Source organism: Eptatretus burgeri, chromosome 5, assembly GCF_056783735.1.
Source record: "Eptatretus burgeri isolate ZD-2024b chromosome 5, Ebu_testis_v1, whole genome shotgun sequence".
Lineage (NCBI taxonomy): Eukaryota > Metazoa > Chordata > Myxini > Myxiniformes > Myxinidae > Eptatretus > Eptatretus burgeri.
This window is the reverse complement of record NC_140965.1, coordinates 115,014,310-115,034,237: the sequence shown is the minus strand read 5'-3', so window position 1 is coordinate 115,034,237 and position 19,928 is coordinate 115,014,310. Positions and strand designations below refer to the sequence as shown.

Below are 19,928 nucleotides of genomic sequence, written 5' to 3'. Positions count from 1 at the left end.
ATGAAGATGCCTGCAGCATTGCCACAATGGAGAAGGGTCGCAGTAACTCGATCCTTAACCACCAATTACCTTGAACCCTGATCTTCCCTGCTTGGACAGGAAGCTGCGAGGCACGGAATTGTCTTCCAAAATAATCCTGTCTCGTCGGTGTTAAAAAAAAAAACCTTCTACGGCACCTCAATTTGTTTCATGAGCTCCGGTTGAGAATGTGCGTTTGAGAATGAAGCATTAGAACGGAGATTCGAGTCCGGGTATCAGAAATTGAGGGTTTGGTAATGAGGTTCGAATAAGGAGTTGGATAATAAGGGCTTGGGAATGAGGTTTGAAGGATAATGACGGTTTGGGAATGAGGAAGAGTACAATGGGGGAGGTTAAGCCCACAACCATTGACCCCGCAACGGCGGACCGTACAGATGCCACCGCATTTTCTCCTCGAGCCAACCGATCTGACAACTTAATCTTTTTGCACATTATAACCTTTCGCTGCCCTTTGGCACAACAAGCTTTGTCCATCGCTTTACGTTTGGGCTCATTAAAAATGGTGCACGAGAAACACCACAAGGCTCGTAATGGGAGGTAATCGTACACGCAAAGGGACACAAACGATGACTCGTTACAGCTGAAAACCCACGATTGGTGGAAATGAAATTCTGCGAGAACAAAATTGGAACACAATAGGATGCCCGCAATTGGTCGAAACCCGCAATATTTGAGGGTTACTGTGTACTTCATGGAACAGGACACAACAGGACAAAGGAATAGTTGAGAGAGGTGAGAAACACCAACAGCAGCGTTGAAAGCCAAGATAGAGGCAGATTTGGATAAACAATGAGTGTGGGGAGGAATGGGGGGCAGGAGGGGATGCAGAGGGTGGACAAGATGGGTACAGAAGGAAACTCTCAGGAGGGAAAATTGTAGGAGGAATAATTGAGGTTGGTGGGGGGGGGGTTGAGCAAAGGTAGGAAATATAATGGTTTTGGATTGGGGATGAACTGAAATGGTGGTGAACAGGTGTCTTAAAGACATGGAGGGAAGAACGATATTGAAGAGGATGTGGAAGTTGATTGCACAGGTGGGGAAAAAGAGGAACGAATGAGTGGAGGTGAGCAATGATCCTGGATTTAGCTAGTTTGATCAGAAGGGAAATTAGGGTGGACCGTATGAGCCCCACTAAAACCTGGAGGGGGGGGGACAAAACACAGAAAGAGCAGAGGGTGCAAGACTATAAAGGAGGTGGTAGAAAACCTGTCTGTGGAAAAGTGATCGGCCCATTGACTCAGCTTCATCACGGGAGTTTCCAATAGTCTTCAAGGCTTTGGTTTCCACAGCGTCGAGCTGAGCAATAGATGTGAGGCGGGGAGCCAGCCCAGAGGGGAGATCAGTACTCCATCAAGCTGCAGCTCAAGGCCTTGTAGGTAGATAAGAGTGCAGGTGTGCCAAGGAAGGACTTTGTATGACAGAAGATGTCCATTCTGTGGCTGGCTTTGGAGACTGACGTTGAAATGTGGTTTGCCCGAGAAAGATAAACCACATTGATTTATTCAAAAAATTAGATTGGGGAAATTTACCATGGATTATACGAGGGCCAGTCAATAAGTAAACTTGAAATTGTGATATAAATTCGAGAATGTAATGTGTGTAGTTTTCGATGACACATGTTATATTATTGGGTAAGAGTCATGTTTAGCCTGTTTTAGATCTGGCAGCATTGAGTGTACGACGTCAGTAGAGCAATTTCAAGATGGTGGCTCCCTTAGAAACATGCACTACGGAGGAGCAACGTTCTGTCATCCATTTCTTGTGAAGTGAGGGAGTGAATCCCAGTGAAATCCATCGCAGAATGAAAATGCAATATGGTGATGCATGTTTATCGCTGCAGTAGGTGTATGACTGGGACAGAAAGTTTGAAAAGGGAGTATCCAGTGTGGCAGACGCTGCTCGCTCGGGTCAGCCTCACACAGTGACACACCAGAAATGGTTGCAGTAGTTGAGCGTGTGCTAAGGGAAATCCGTCGCATTACGCTGGATGAAGTGGTCTGCGAATTGAACATTAGCCATGGTTCAGCACACGATATCATTCACAATGTGTTGGGGTTCCGCAGAGTGTCTACAAGGTGGGTGCCTTGACAACACACCCGAACTGAAAGAACAGCAAGTGGACACATGTGAAGAACTTGTGCGACATTACGAAACAGAAAGCGACAATTTCTTACAACGACTAGTGACTGGGGTTGAAAGCTGGGTCCATCACTTTCAGGCAGAAACAAAGAGGGCCAGCAAAGAGTGGTGCCATTCAAGTTCACCGAAGCCCAAGTAATTCCGCACACATCCATCTGCTGGAAAAGTGATGCTGACACTCTTCTGGGATAGCCCAGGCCCACTTGTAGAGTATTACATGGCCAAAGGGACCACAGTCACCAGTACATCACACTGCGACCTCCTTAAAAACCATCTGGAACCTGCAATCAGATCAAAACGTCATGGACTACCCACTACCTGTGTTTTGCTACAGAATGACAATGCTCAACCCAATACTGCCTGCGCTACAGCTGCAACAATCGAGGACATGCATTTTGCGTGTCTTCCCCATCCACCCTACTCGCAACACCTCGACCCTTCAGATTATCACATCTTTGGGCCACTTAAAGAGGTGCTTGGCAGAACCACTTCCCGACCCGACGAAGAGGTCCAAGAGGCGATGCACGATGAATGCCGGCACAAGCAGCCAAAATATTTTTTTCAAGAGGGGAAGCCAGCGTTCGTAAAGTGCTGGAAAAAATTGCATTGAACGCAATGGAGATCGTGTTGCAAAATAACACAGTTGTGACACATGTACATGCAATAAACAATTTGTGAAAAACATTTTAAGGTTACTTATTGACTGGCCCTCGTATGAAGATAATTTGAGGCTTATGATCAAAGTAGAGGCTGTCCACAAGGTCTTGTTCTGGTTTTTATTTATTTATTATTTTTTACAACCCAGGAAAAAGAGACATAATGAAGCGTTTTTTTGCATTTCGTTGGATGATCCATAAAGTTTATTGTGTTCTTCAGTACACCTCAACATGCACACCCTGAGTTCTCACGAAGCACATCCAACGATAATTCACTTCAATTCACATGTTGACCAACATATCCCTCATCACACTGCTGATGAAATTGGTTATCCGAGTGCAAATTGTTTCAAAGTCAGCAACAGGGGTTTGGAAAACAATGCCTGACATACCCCCACAATAAGAAGTCTGAAGGCATCACATCGGGAGACCACGGAGACCAGAGAACTGCCAGGGGACTGCCCCCACCATGTCCAATCCATCAACAAGGGAAGTTCTTGGTTCTAAAGGTTGCACGATATCTGCACTTTATATGCATGAAAATGCAATCTCTTGTGTGCCACTTTGGTTTTATTGTGATAATTCTCCCATAGGTTTGGATTAATTTGAAGCAAATTTTACTTCATAAATTCTTCTCTCCGAGGAGCATTTCTGTGTTTTGAGGGGGTGAGGAAGGGGGTACACATTGCATCATAGCCTATTATATAGAATGTATGGAGTAGTTTCAAATATAACAAGAGGGGGAGCACTCGGTAGAGTGCAAAACCTCTGCCGCCAATACTGCAAGGTCACTCAAGTGAACCTGATATCCTATTCATTCAATTTGACGTCAATAGTGCTCACAGAGTTATAGTTTGCAACTTTCCCTTTTACTTTTAACTTTTACATATTCAATTCATTCGTCATAAATAGATTCCTTGAGACAGAAATTGATTTTACGTGGGTATATCCACCTGAAGTTCCAAAATCAGCCGCAATTATAATTTTGGCATGTTTTTTTGTTGGAAATCACTTATAACATGTAGAAATGCAAAAAAAAAAAAATCGAAATTTTGTTGAAAAAAAAGTTGCAAAAATTTATTTTTCTCGAACAATTTTTTTTTGGGGGGTGGGGGGTGGGAAATCACTTAAAACGTGTAGAAATGCAAAAAAAAAAAAAATATATTTTTTCAAATTGGCCACCATAGCGGCCATATTGGATGTTGGACCAAGTCCAAAATCTAATGCCATGATCCTTGGACCAGACCTAACACCCCACCAAGTTTCGTCAAAATCCGTCGAGGAGTTTTTCCATAATACTGTTCACAAACAAACAAACAAACAAACAAGCAGTCATAGACTGGTACTTACGAAATCGTCAACTTGACCTCTGATCTTGTCTAATAAAAGCTGTCTCTAGAGAAGGTAGCAACACAAACCAGAAGATTCTACGATGATTCTGTACCAAACCATCAAAAATCGTAACGTCGACCGAAGCCAAAATCTCCATTTCTCCACGCAATTAGTTTATATTATTTTATCAAAGTCACAAAACCGTAATATTCGGCCATCCAACATAATATGACGGCTCAGCAAGTCAGGCATGCAACGAAAACCTTTATTGGGATTAAAAATGACTTTTAAACACCATCTTTATCGAAAACACCGTCAGCGCGCACACGCAAAACCTTTACGTGGGTCAACGACGCGTCTGCTCGAGCGCGCTGCATCACGTGATGACCCGTGACGCGTCGAGTGAAATATTTTTTATACAATCTTAAAACGTCTCCAAAACATCCGATTTTTACCAGAATTTCGACAACCGAGTTTTAAGCGTCCTAAGCGATTACAAAAACCGAAGACAAAATTAAAATCGAAGTTAAAACGAACTCGTAACGTCGAGCGAAGAAAAAAATACTCCATTTCTCCACATGAATTTACGGAATTATGTTTGACCTCACTGTGACCTTGACCTTTGACCGATTTTGACCAAAATCTAATCAGCGCTAGCCATCACCCTCCTGAATCACGTGGTGTAATTTGACATTGGTAGCTTCTTCCGTTCTCGAGTTATCGTGCCTACAAACAAACAAACAAACACACAAACAAACACACAAACACACAAACAAACAAACAAACAGAAATGGAAGTGATCAATATACTTACGAAATCTTTAGATTTCGTAAGTAACAAACAGAAAGAGGTGAAAACAGTAACCTCCATCAATCTTCGATGGCGGGGGTTAAAAATGGTTCAAATTGCTACCTTGGTTCATTTTACACAATCAAAGTACCGATCCTCGATTGAAATTGATGCTTTCGCTCAAGTTTTTTTTTCTTTACATGAAAGAATACATATATATATATATATATATATATATATATATATATATATATATATATACATATATATGAAGGTCCATCAAAAAGTAACAGGACTGACCACAGAAATTTTATTCCAAAAAACATATTGAAATCACAGCTTGTCCCCTTCAAAATAGTTTCCCTCCAGTCTCACACATTTGTCCATCCTCTTCTTCCACGCTTCGATGCACCCCTGGAAGGCTTCTTCTGGAATCCTCCGGAGCTCCATCGTCACGGCCCTTTTGATGGCCTCCACATTAGGAAATCGGGTCCCATTGATCTCCCCCTTGAGCTTGGGGAATAGGAAGAAAATCACAAGGGGCCAAGTCTGGCGAATATGGGGGTTGCTCCAGAATTGGCACGTTCCTCTCCGCCAGAAACTGTCGGATGCTCAGGGCACTGTGAGCAGGGGCATTGTCATGGTGGAGCACCCAGGCGTTGTTCTCCCACAGATCCCTCCTCTTGTCCCGGACTGATCTCATGAGGCGCCAAAGGATCTCCTTGTGCACGTATTGATTCACTGTTTGAACCTGTGGTAGAAACTCAAAGTGGATGATGCCCTTGATGTCAAAACATGCGATGAGCATCACCTTGATCTTCGACTTCGACATCCTTGCTTTCTTTGGTCTTGGTGATGCCGGACTTTTCCACTGATGACTCTGACGTTTGGTCTCGGGATCGTATTCGAATATCCATGATTCGTCGCCAGTAATGACTCTCCCGAGCAGGTCTGGATCATCCTCGAGGTGCTCGATGTCTTGACAGATAGTGACTCATTGCTGTTTCTGGTCCTCAGACAACAGCTTGAGGACCATCTTTGCGCACACCTGGCGCATTTCGAGATTTTCAGTGATGATGCTCCAGACAGCGTCCTTGTTGATGGAAAGTTCCTCAGCAATCATCCGCACAATGAGTCGACAATCGGCAAGCACCATCTGCTTCACACGCTCGATGTTGTCTGCCGTTCTGCTCATTGAAGGTCTTCCAGACCCTGGATCGTCTTAAGCCTCTTGTGCCATTCAAATACATGTGTACGTGACATCCTTTCTTCAGAGTTGTTAAAAAAGGCCCTTTTCAGGGTACAATTAATGGGTTAGCAACTGCAGCAGTTCTGCAGCAATGGAAGTCAATTAAGCCTTGAGAGTTGATGTAAACAATTCCGACAGGTGTCCCAACTTTTGTTGATTAGTTACAAACCCTCTGTCTGTCTAAAAGCAGTGTTGGAACAGACCATGTTGCTACACCCTCTGAAGCATTATTTGGACAATATTGCACTGCAGGAAGTAGTATATTGCGATCATAATGACAAGAAAAAGACAATTAACAAAGGAAGACAAACAGATCATTATAACCCTTAGAAGTGTAGGTCTTTCCTTTGGAAAAATTTCAAAGAAGCCAAGGTGTCAGTGAGTGCAGTTTCCTACACCATCAAAAGGCACTTGGAAACTGGAGGACACTCTGACAGGAAGAGGTCTGGCAGACCCAAAGCCACAACAATCAGAAGACAAGTTTCTGAGAGTCAACAGCTTCCATGATAGGTGGCTCACAGGACAGCAGCTTCAAGCACAGCTTAAAGACCCGGTCACACCTTGACGTTTTAGCCAGCGATGGCAACGTGTTAAAATTTATGTAAAACGCTGGCTTACGTTGAACTTTTGATGTTTTTTTTTTAAGATTCGGACGTATTCATAGCGACTTGGTCTTATGTATAACGCATTGGTAACTACACATAACGTTTCGTTGTGTTATAGATAACTTATACCAACGGATGCTGAACCTGTTGTCGGCCTACACAACCGATGCCCAACGATAGTCTAACTCAGGCATAGCGCATTGCACGCATCGCCGACGATGTCGTGGCGTAGCCTATTAAAAGGCTGACGCACAACGATTCAAATCATAACTGCCGTAGAAATGGAAGGGTCAAAATCGTGGTCACACCTTGGCGATCTTACCAGCGTATGCCGACGTAACAAAAAGTGTGTCTAAAACGTTGGGGCACGTCGAATACGGTATGGGTAAGTTTGGTATGCACGAGTAGAACGCTAAATACGCTATCATAAGTCGTCGTAAGTAGAGTACGTCAAGAAATTTTGAACATGTTCAAAATTTTACGACGTACTCGGCGTAAGACACACGTTCCGCATGCGATGGGGATAAGTTTTACACACGATATGCGGACGCTTACACACGTCCACAAAGGCTACTTATAAGCTACTCATAAGTCGAAACATGTCGCGGTAATGTCTTTTTTACGCGAAACTTATTTCTAACTTATGTTTGACGTGCTTTGAACCAATTCTTTACGTAGTCCCAACACACATCGACGTATGTAGACGTATTCCAATGACGTCTTCCGGTCGACAAAAAAAAATAAATTAACGTGTTTCTAGCTTCCAACTGCCATATAAAGACGTGTTCCCAGCGGTTTTGGGAATTGGTATATAAAAATGGTGTTCATAAAAGGGGAACCCAACAGTGTTTTCGAGTTCCTTTTTGAGTCGATGTCCATGTCAGCAGTAACAGTATCAGTATCAGTATCAGTATCAGTATTAGTATTAGTATTAGTATTAGTAGTAGTTTGTTCATGTTGGCAGTAGTAGGTGGGTGTGAGGGGGAGGGTGTGGGTTATGATGGATCGTCCTTGCGTCCGCGTGTCCACGGGTAGGTTCATAGGCTGCCACTCAACGATTTAAATGGCTGCATCTCCACTATTGAAAGTAGACGCTTGCGCTCAACAATTGGATTTTTTTTACACTCAACGACTTTTAAACGGTACCACTCAGCTATTTTCATTGTTTACAATGAACGATTTAAATTGCTGTCACTCGCCTTTGTTTTTTGACGCTGGGGTTTGGAAATTTTAATCGTTTCTATTGAACGTACTAAATCGCTCAAACCCCACTATTGAAAGTAGACGCTTGCGCTCAACAATTGGATTTTTTTTACACTCAATGACTTTTAAACGGTACCACTCAGCTATTTTCATTGTTTACAATGAACGATTTAAATTGCTGTCACTCGCCTTTGTTTTTTTTTTTTGTTTTGTTTTTTGACGCTGGGGTTTGGAAATTTGAAGCGTTTCTTCTGAACGTGTTAAAACGCTCAAACTCGACTATTTTAAATAGACGCTGCCGATGGACAATTGGAATCATAGCCAAGCTAGACATCGAAGTGTGAACATCCTCGTCATGCCGAAGAAAGGTTTGAAGAATGCTGCAAATAAGTGTCCTGGCCGTGGCCGTGGACGCTGACGCAAGGACGATCCATTATACCGATGTCTTTCAGCCTATGAGTAACTTAAAAGTAACGTCTGTCGATGTGTGGCAACGATCGCGTAACATGCCAACAACACGTTAATCATAGGTTAGAAATAAGTTTCGGGTACGCTAAACATTACCTCGGCGTGTCTCAACTTATGATTAACTTACAAGTAGCATGTGTTGACGTCTGTCAACGATCGCAGACCGTGCCTACAACTTGTGGCCAGCGTAGCGGAACGTGTGAGTCATACGCCGGCATACGTCGTGAAATTTCAAGCATGAAAAAATTTGAGGACAACCTAAAAGTACAACGTTTAAAGCCAACGTACAACGACGTATGGCAATGTACTACGACGTATGCCAGCGTGCTCTCAATGTTATCAAAACTTACCCATAACGTATTCAACGTGTGCCAGCATTTTAGAAAAAAAATTCAAAAATCGGCATACGTTGGCTAAAACGTCAAGGTGTGACCGGGCCTTAACACTGGTGGAAGTAAGGAAGTCTCAGTTTCAACTGTGAAGAGAAGACTTCAAGATGCAGGTTTGACAGGTCGAGTGGCAGTAAGAAAGCCATTGATAAGATGGCAAAATAAGAAAAAGAGGCTTGCCTGGGCCATGAAGCACCACCAGTGGACTACTGAAAACTGGAATAAGGTCTTATAGACCGATGAATCAAAATTTGAAATATTCGATTCATCACGCAGGGTATTTGTACGCCGTCGAGTAGGTGAAAGGATGGTTCCTCAGTGTGTGACACCAACTGTCAAACATGGAGGAGGAAGCGTGATGATCTGGGGCTCTTTTGCTGGATCCAGAGTTGGCGACTTGCACAGAGTGACTGGCACCCTGAAGCAAAAGGGCGACCACAGCATTTTGCAGCACCATGCAGTACCCTCTGGTCTACGCCTCGTTGGTCAGGGGTTCATACTACAGCAAGATAACGACCCAAAACATACCTCCAAGCTATGTCAGAACTACATTTGAAGAAAAGAACAAGACGGTAGGCTTAAAATCATGGAATGGCGAGCACGGTCTCCAGACTTAAACCCCATCGAGCTGGTTTGGGATGAACTGGACAGAAGGGTGAAAGCAAAGCAACCTACAAGTGCAACACATTTGTGGGAACTTCTGCAACAGTGTTGGGAAGAACTTTCCGAACAATATTTGATTTCCATTGTATAAAGAATGTCACGAGTATGTTCAGCTGTTATATCTGCAAAAGGTGGCTGCTTTGATGAGTCAAAAATTTCGATTAAATTTTGTTCAACAAAACGATTCCATGATTTATTTTTTATCTACAATTGTTTATTTGCTCTCTGTTTTAATTTCAGAGTACATTGAAACATTGAACTGCTTAAATTTCAGTTAAAAATGGAAAAATGGGGGTGTTCTAAAACTTTTGAGCGGTAATGTATCGAGATATATATACACATGGTTGTGGTCGTTGGCATTTAGGAATTAGCTGTGTGCTTAAATGTCTACAGATAATCAATATATACAATACCTCCCAACCCTGTGATGTGTTTTCACAAATCAGGACATTGCAATTCCAACAGCAAACAAACAGAGTGATAGGTTCAATCCCAGCCACAAAGTGACTGCCATACATCATCTGTGAACTGTGCGCAGCTTCAAATGTTTTGCTTTAATAAATGCTCTGACATACCGCGAACTCAATATTTGGTGCCGAGTATTGGAGATGCTCCTGCAGCCTCATGATGATCTTTCTGAGATCTTCACCCTTGAAGTAACTGTCTGGCGGGCTCCATGCAAGTGGTATGCATTCCAGGTCCATTGCAGGTACTGCCTCAGGTCCTTTCACACAGCCCGACCACAGCAGATCAGTAAATTCCTTCAGCCATGGCTATCAAAGTTATCAAAACGCGACAATCTCTCTTTAATTTGTCCAAAAAATTTTTTTTTAATATGCATCGGTGCAACAAGGGTGTGAAGTACACTATGATGTCGAAGCCATATACATAGTATGTTGTGGGAAGTTGTCATGTAAGGGAAATTAGAAAGAACAATAAAAATATTTGAGGGGGAATGTTTTGGGTGTTGAAAAAAAATGGGAGGGGGGTGGGGGAATTCAATTCTGTGTCCTTAGCATAATCCTCCTGCACCACAAAACAATGATGCATGTGCCATTGGCATCCCACAACATCCCATTCTTCCTATAACATGAAAAAGTGATGCAGGTGCGACACAATCGTTGCATCCTCTCCAGAAGACACCTCACCTTACAAGGTGGATGAGAGGCCCTAAACCTCACCAGCTCAACACTTCAGAGAGAACTGTTTCACCTTCAGATTGTTGAATCATCCAAGATTTCATGAGGAACCATTATATTTGCTCGAGAAAGTGAGAAACTGTATTCAATTGAACACAAGACTATATTTTACCAGCCAACACTTGGAATATATCTTTCAATCCTCACAAGTCTCACACTCTCACAACAAAAGGAACATCTGGCAAACTCTCTTATCTACTTTCTTAACAATCCTCTTGAGCAAGTTCAGTCATTCAAACTCCTGGATCTCACTATCAGCCACAATCTTTCTTGGGCAAACCACATTTCAAAATTGGCCTCCAAAGCCAGCCGCCGACTGGGCATCCTCCGTCATACAAAGTCCTTCCTTGACACACCTGAATTATCCACCTACAAGTCCTCATCCTCAGCTTGATTGAGTACTACTTTCCCCACAGGCCTGGCGCCCCTGCCTCACACCTATCTCAGCTTGATGCCATGGAAACTTAGGCTTTCAAGATAATTAGCATCTCCCACAATGAAGCTGAGTATATGGGCCTGTCACTTTCACATTGCAGACAGTTCGGTGGTCTCTCTATCTGCCACTACCTCCTTTCTGGTCTTGCACCCTCTGCTCTTAAGTGCTTTCTGCCCCCCCCCCCCAAGTATCTACTTGGCGCAGTGCACGTCGTCTGCCTCCCCGAATCTCCCAAAATCCAGGATCACTGCTCACCTCCACTCATTCATTCCTCTTTTTCTTCCCCACCTGAAGAAGAAATTTCAACATTCATTCTTCTCTCCAGGTCTTGAGGACAGCTGTTAAGAACTATCTCAATTCATCCCCCATCCAAACCATGATCTTTTGTATCCCTAATAACCCTCCCCAAGCCCATATTTTTCCAAATTTTCAGTTTTTCCTTCCTGAGAGTTTACTTCTGTATCCACCTTGTCCACCCTCCATTCTTCCCTACCACTCATTCTTCTCTACATCCATTGTTTATCCAAGTGTCCCTCCATTTGGTCCCTCATCCCTGCTGTTGGTGTTTCCCCCTCTCTCTCGGCTGTTCCTTTTGCTCTGTTATGTCCTGATCCATTCCGTGTTCTAGCTCCTCCATGATCCTCGACTTTGTCCACAAAAATAAAAACATGAAATAAATCAGTCCGATCTTAATTATCATTCAACCAATGGAGTTGGTATATTGAGACTGTCTGAAAGAGACTTGCAAAGGGATAACGATCGCCAATTTTGATTGTAAGCAATACCTGGTGTATTATGGAAATAAGTTTTGATGTTAGACATTGTGTAGTTTACTTGAACTATTCATTAGCAACTGCTGTCCTGAAGGCAGTGAATCTATACAATCTATACAATGAGAGAGAAACGCCGAATTTTGTTCCCGTTTTGCGACGTCAAATCAAATTGTATCCTTCTGAAAATTGGCAGATATTTAATTTCCTATCAGAAAGGTGGCTAGATGTACTTCTCGTTATGAAGTAACTATTATCTATTGTGAATTTTGGGGGTGAAAATGGGAGGGACACCCAATGCTCTTAAGAAGGAAGTAAAACCATTACCACTTTCATTGAATAAGAAAGTAAAACCGCCAACCACGTTCATTAAAAATTGTGATTATCGACGGAAAAATGTTTCTGTTATCGATGGAATGAGCAATGAGGTTTCCTCGCATTCATTCAGGTGAGTAATTTTTTTTAATCCTTTCCTGACTTGCACTTCATAACCATCCCCTACGTACCATTATTTGTCGACAACAGAAGAAAATATACCCATCAGAGATGGGGAATCCCCCGCCATTGAAATAAATGTTGACGCCAAGCCAGCCAGACAGACGGACGGACGACCCGGGTGACAACAATATCCCCCTTCCGCCACGCGGCGGGGGATAATAAATGTTGACGTCCAGCCAGCCGGACGGACGGACGGACGGACGACCCGGGTGACAACAATATCCCCCTTCCGCCACACGGCAGGGGATAAAAAGCCAAACTAAAAAGCCAAAAACTAAAAAAAGATTGCTATCTCGCTTGCCTTCCTTGAAGCCTTATCCTTAAAGCCAGCAAGCTACTGTTCAACAGTGCAAAACATTTAAACAGTGAAACAAAGATGCAGATTTGCATAACATTTGAACGGTGCAAAAAAGATGCAGGTTAGGTTTGCTCTTGATTTGAACAGTCAACAGTGCAAAAAGACAGTGTTGTATTTGGTAGTTTTGCAGGTTTGCATTTGAAAAGTAGAATGAAAGATGCAGGTGGTTTGCTTACCAGCATACTGTTACGAATCTGGAAGCCATCACACACAACAGCCAGAATCCCCATAGATCAGTTATCTCAGTAAGTATGTGTTTATAGTTAGAATCCCTCCCTTGTGTTGAATAATTAGCATGAACAGAAGGTCTGGAAACCGATGCCTGAGGATATTGAATCACGAAAAAGTCTCAAGTATTGTCTGTGGACCCAACTCGATCTGTTGTCTCATTCTCTTCATGCAGTCTTTTAAAAATGCTGTCCATCCTCATGTCATGTTTTCACCCATACATGCTCCAAATCGTTTCTGTTCCTACTGCCCCCCTCCCCCCTCTCCACCATATTTACTCCCTTCACTTCCTGCCAGTGAAGGACTCATCCGCAATTTCTTTGTCTGCCTGTTCCCCTTTCGCCATCTGTCAGTCGATGAGCTTTGTTGACCGAACTTGTCTATGAACCTTGACTTCTGTATTTCTTTTCTTTTTTTGAAATCAATGCTTGAGTTTTAGGTCCGTAGACTGCCTCTCCGGCTTCATGACATCAAGTCCATTCCTGACTTGGTTTAATGGTCACTAAAATTATTGATGAGTACTGTAATACATTTTAGATTAAAATTCATTTTTCTGTTTTAGCAAAGACAAACTCAGGAATATCTGTTGAGGTAGCTAGCTATATCTTGCCCCGATGGGTCCCTGACTGGCTGCAAAATACCCATGATGTAAAGTATGCTATTTAAAGAGGTTATCAGAAAATCAGAAACGTAAAACATGGCTCCTTCCACAGAAATTACCGGTAAATTCATTAAACTTCCATTTACTACTTATTGATGGACTTACAAGGAATAGTCAAAAAGTTTTCCTCTTTTCAAAAAATTTCAAAGCGAAAAACATGGCTTCCATTTCAGTGGTGTTAGGACAGACTCGCCAGTGTAAAAATGTGTGGCAGGCTGTAAACTACAGAGAGAGGGACTAACCTGTGCTGACTTTGAATGGTCCAAGACAACTGGGGTGAGGGGAGTGGGGGGACCAACGAAACTCCATTTCGTAGTCGTGCAATCGTCTCTTTCCACTGCTTTCTCATGTTGCTCATAATCTACATTTGTGGGTTTCAGAAGGTGGAACAGTCCTCTGAGGACTCCAAGTATACCCCCTTTGTTTTGGTAAGGGATCTCATTTCAAGGACTAAGTTGTAAAGTTTTGTTCTGAGGGTTATTTTCATGATCGTCGATGAACTCTGACAGGACAGCCTCCAATTGTAGTTTGCTTATAGTAATATTTCCCAGTATCGTGTTTAAGATCTCATTGAGGTTCTTCTTTATTACTCCCATTGCTCCAACTATCGCTGGCACAATGGCGGCGCTCTTCAACTTCCAGGTTCTTTTAACTTCATTTCTCAGATCCTGGTATTTGGAAATTTTCTTGATTTGCACATTATTCAGACCAAAGTTGCTGGCTATTGACGCTTCAACTAGCAATGCAAAGTTTTCATTTTTGTATCCGAGTGCTTTGTCGGGTCACAATGTTTAATTTTTTTTATGTTCATGCTTGATGGGATGGGATGGTCAGGTCACGTCAGGAACACTACTGTATGTCCTCACTTTCAACAATCAACGTTGGTTAGTGCTTGCATGATTTTTCTGATACTGGGATTTTGAATTTTTTGCAGATGCATCAGTGGATTACTCTGCATACCTTGTTGTATCTTTGTGTGTAGAGCTGTTTTGACATGAAATTTTAACATCCCAAGTTAAGATGACTGCACCGCTTATTATTTCTACCTTGCAGAACCCTACCTTGTCTGATTGACTCAACCCTATCATCTTATGAAAGAGATTGGTCTTGTGTCCTTGGTCATGACTCATTGTCCAGCCCAATTAAGCCGACATCTTCTTAGCCATTCCAATGGGCCTTCTATCTCCAATCTGTCCAACTCTTTCTTCAATTTTCTGCTTCTCTGTCACTCTCTCAATTGTCAGTGTTTATCTGTCGACATTTTTGTTTTATCATTTTCCTTTGTCTTCTTTGCAATCATTGGGGCTGTATTTACTGCTGTTTCAATTTCATGTGCAGCATCTTGTATTCGCACCTATTGTTGGAACGATTTTGCAAGGGGAGTTAGAGAGATACCTTTTCTGGCTCATCGTCTTCATGTTTGTGTACAAAATGGATTCTGCAGTCTGTTGAGCTGTTTTTTTTTTGTTGTTTTATTTTCACCAATTTGGCCAATAACACACTCCGTCATTCTGTGCATCTGGTTGAGCTCCATCAGGCCATCACCTCCAGTGTGTCTGCTCCTGCACTTCCTCATCCACTCGATTTGCTGCAATTTCACCTTTTCTGCTCTGCATCTTGCTCTTCCTTTCCATCTTATGTGATTAACTACTCATTTGTTCATATGATGCACGTGGCTGCAGCTTTACATCAGTTGTTGTAAGGACATGGCGTAGCCGCTGTAGGTTAGAATCGGAATTTGTAATTTGTTCAGGATGCCGGCAACAACTCGCCTAATCTTTGCGAAGGACACCGTTGGATCCTTAAAATCTACCAAATAATGAAGGCAGACAGGACGTACAGTTTAATATCCATCCGAGGCACAACACACACACACACACACACACACACATTGATACATCGCCTTGCATTCAATACCAGGGTGACAGTTTATAGCTGGGTCAGGATTAGATTCCAGACTGGGCAGCTCAGAGGGGAGTGTGCATACCTCTAGGCTATCCTGCTACTCCCATGATAAATTACTAGCCATGTGATTGTTCTCTTAATTTATCATTTCTCTTACCTCCTCTCCAGATGCCTTACCCAGCAGCACTTATTCTCCTCTAAAACTTCCAGTTGTATCGTAACTGAATCTACCATCAAATAAGAGATTTATTTGATAATCGACTTGGACGTGAACTACTACAATCATCACATAACAAAGAGATAACAAAAAGACCATCAAAAGTGATACCTTGTGAACAATAAAGATTCCCACCTTCTGTCGGGCTCAGACTCCTCTCATCTTGCACAGACAACTCCTCCTCATCATCATTCAACCACTCGATGTCATCACAGCTTTCCATCCCACTGTTTTGCTCCAAATTTTCACCAAATGTATACCTGAAAAATCAATTTGGTGTCGTTTTAGTAAGGTGAAATGAACTGCTAGATATTACAGTCAAAATGCACAATGTTTGAAATCAACAGAATTCTATTTCATGGCTCATCTCATTCGCATTTGATGATATTTTCTTCAAACAATAACTACAAGTAAAGCAAATACTAGGAAAGAGTCACTTTCCACAACATCATTAAATAATTGATCATGAAACAGGTAAAACTTTTCCACTATTAGTGACATGATACCCAGGTTTGATTATACTGTACAGTACTCGTCACGACCAGCTTTATACGTTTTAATTCGGACATACTAAGCCTGGTGTTGGCTTAGTGGTTTGGGTGGCTGTCTTGGGATCTTAGGGTCCTGAGTTCAAGCCCCCTTGGCTGCTGAATTAACACCAGATGGGGTTGACTCAGCCCATCATCGTTCCGATGTCGGCGAAATGAGTACCAGTGCACTGGTGGCGGGGCAAAGCCGTGCTTCCAAGAAATGATAGCTACCTGGCAGCCAAGCTGCCATATGCAAGAGCAGATTCTTGCATACTTTATAAAAGTAAAATTAATAAGGTCTTCATCCGAAGGTTTCATTTACACTCATCTATTTTGGACAGCTTCAGCAAAGCATTTGCTTGTGAGATGAGAGATAAATTGTCTACTCCCTGTCCTCCACCTGACAATAGTCATCAGCTTATCAGTCATTTTGCCTGAACCCATCCTTAACGTTGGATTCTGTTCACTTGGATGACAGATTGGTTAATTACTCCACAGTTGATTTTCATTTTTCTTCTTTGTATTTTTTGGATCCAAATATCGAGGCCAAGAAGGGCGAAGATTTGACTCTTCCTCCTTTTGTTTATCTTCATCCCCATAGGCATGATATTTCTATTCCGCCGAGGCAGCAGAAGTCAGAATCTTTACAGTGAGTCATCGTCATTTTTTTGCAACACAACAAACACTGTTAACTTGTCGTTTTTGTTAATCGCCATGCTCTCCATCGCAGTTTATTTGTTGAAAGAGAAACCTCGATCTACAGCACAGACACCTTCATACTGCACAAGAGCAAAACCTTTTTGGACCACACAGGTCAATCTAATCTGTTTTTCTTGCAATGCAAGAACGCATCAAGTGATCAAGGCAGTGCTTTCACATTTCAGTCTGCAGGTGGGCTCGCACCTCAAAAAGCATTGTGTACAACACGCAGACGAATACAGACTACGTTCACTAAAATAATGGGCTTTTTATTAATCAATTCCTTCAGAAACGGGTTCACACGACTTTGAGCTTGTGTTCAGACCATCCAAGGACAACTGAAGACGAGAGGGGATAAATCTGTGCATGAGGGAGAGCAAGTTTCTTTGAAAGAATTCCCAGGATGAGTTGATGTTGGAGGAAGTTGAGATGGGAGACCAGTCTTGAAGTTTGATGGCTGCTTGGAGACCCTGCCAGTCAGCCTGAGTGAAATGGCAGACTTTATGGTGGTGAGGTGGTTCTCTAATACCAGCCAGAGAGATGTCCACTTTGACCAGCATGTGGTCAGAAGAACTGATTGGAGCGAAGGAAGAGCAGCAGATATTTTCAGAGAAATTTGTCAAAATCAGATCCAGAAGAGATAGAGTACCATTGGTTGAGATCCGGGTCAGGAAGTTGACCGACTGAGTCAGTCCCAATGAGTCGCAGAAGTCTTTTGGTGAAGTGCCACGGAAGGTGAGAGAGGTCCCCACACCTCGCCAACAGCATGATGACAATTGAAGTCACCACATAAGAGGAAGAGAGAGTTTGGATGAGAGGATAGAAGTTTGTCCATGTTTTCGGATAGTGAGGTGTAAATGGAGTAATCACTGTTAGGTGGACGGTACAGTACACATATAAACATGAGGTTTATATGAACCTCATATAAACTCATATAAACATGAGTGGAGGAGAAGCCGTAGCCAGAGGTATTCCTGGGGGTGTGGAGGAGTGAGGAAGAGTCTTTGATGAAGAGCAACTCCTCCACCAGGACGAGGCTTAAGGTTTATGAGAAATCCATACTTTTTCTGGACTTGAAGAACTCTGTACAAATGTTTATTCCTGAGCAACAATAATAATTAAAACAAATCGTAATAATACCCTCTCTTCAACTTAATTTCTGTTTGGAAAGAAAAAGTACAACTGCTTCAGGGACATAACACCAACCTGCTGCTGTTAACATCTCCTGGTGACACACAATCCTGTTCTGACATTTTTGATCCTGCTGGAGAACTCGTCTGCAGAGAAACCTGAGTGCAACATCAGCAGTAATTAAAGGCAAAATGGAGCAGTTATGACTTCATGATGATAATTGTTTTTTAATAAGAGAGTTTTCCCTTTGGTGGTGATATAGTATTTCCCACCATTTGCATTCGCAGCATGAACAAGAAAAAAAAATGTAAGGTGATTGATTGATTGAGTTATTGAATGCAATGGTTTGTCATTTCCTTTCAAACCCAATTTCAGGTCAAGAATTTCCACTTTGGTCAGAGTAGGGAACCAGCAAACAATGGCTGACTTCTATTGAAAGGCACCGTGGCATCTTTACTGTCAATTAGTGAATGGTAGCACATGGACACTGTCAGTGCAAAGTCGAATATGAAAGGATGTAATACATTACAATGCCTGCTTGTGAAGCATCATAGTGACAAATTTGTTTTCAGATCCTACTTCATTGGAAATCAAAGCCAGAATAAACAAATCGACTTCAGTGCACCACCCCAAATCAGGTCAGGTATGGGAGCATGTGCCAGAACAGCGCGTCGCTGCGTCCACTTTCCGCCGGTACTCCAGGGGCCTCCGTCTGGCCATCCCCCAGGCAGATGCCAGGCCCATCCCCATCTCCTTGAGATGATGGTCAACCTGCTGCAACCATGAGGCACGTGGTCGGCCCACTGGCCTCCTCCACTCATGAGACTCCCTCGCTGAGAGAATCTGGTGAGCAGGATCAGCGTCAGGAAAACGAGCCACATGTCCACACAGCCGCAGCTGACGCTCACGGACTATGCAGGTAACAAATCTCATCCGAGTCTCTCTCAGCAACCGCTCGTTGGACACAAAATCCGACCAGCGATAGCCAAGGATTCTCCGAAGACACCTGGTACCAAAGGAATTAAGTCTCCGTCTCAGATCCTTGGTCAAAGTCCAAGTCTCGCACCCATAGAGCAAGACTGGAAGTACCAAGGACCTGAAGACTCGGACTTTCGTCCTCCCGCACAGGTACCGGCAGCGCCACACCCCATGATCCAGTGAATCCATGACTCCCCAGGCCCGACCCAGACGTCTATTGACCTCCGGCTCACAACCTGCGGAGACATGAATATCACTGCCAAGGTAAGTGAATCTATCCACGACCTCAACATCCTCACCACAAACAGACACAGACAGGACAGCAGCATCCAAGATGTCACCAAAAGCCTGGATCTTTGTTTTGACCCAAGAAATCCGTAATCCCAACGGCTCCGACTCCTCATTCAGCACCTCGAGGGCCCCCAAGAGGATGTCTAAAGTCTCCGCAAAGATGACTGCATCATCTGCAAAATCAAGGTCCGAGATCTTGACATTGCCAAACGATACCGCAACCTGATCTCTCCGACATCCTCCCAAAAATCCAGTCCATACAAGTGCTGAAAAGTGTGGGGGCAAGTACACACCCCTGACGAACTCCAGTAACAACTGGAAATAAGTCAGAGATGGTACCACCACACTTCACAGCACTCTCAGTACCAGAGTAGAGTTCAGACATCAGATCGATCAGTTTTGGTGGCACCCCACGAAGACCAAGAATCCTCCAGAGGACATCCCGATTCACTGAATCGAACGCTTTACAGAGATCAACATAGGCTGCAAGCAGCC

The 19,928-nt window shown here is 43.1% G+C and overlaps 1 protein-coding gene across 5 annotated transcripts in view; it reads right to left on the bottom strand.

Annotated features, from left to right (window-relative positions):
* LOC147027209 (tyrosine-protein phosphatase non-receptor type 13-like) overlaps nucleotides 1-19,928 on the bottom strand; it is a 284,017-nt gene that overhangs the window by 37,003 nt on the left and 227,086 nt on the right. For all 5 annotated transcript variants that reach the window (XM_085883442.1, XM_085883444.1, XM_085883445.1 and 2 more), the window contains exons 36-38: nucleotides 18,240-18,322; nucleotides 15,940-16,064; nucleotides 10,108-10,256 (exon numbers count right to left, since the gene is read on the bottom strand). In XM_085883442.1, coding sequence (XP_085739568.1) covers nucleotides 10,108-10,256; nucleotides 15,940-16,064; nucleotides 18,240-18,322 — 357 coding nt within the window. The remainder of the gene's footprint in view (nucleotides 1-10,107; nucleotides 10,257-15,939; nucleotides 16,065-18,239; nucleotides 18,323-19,928) is intronic.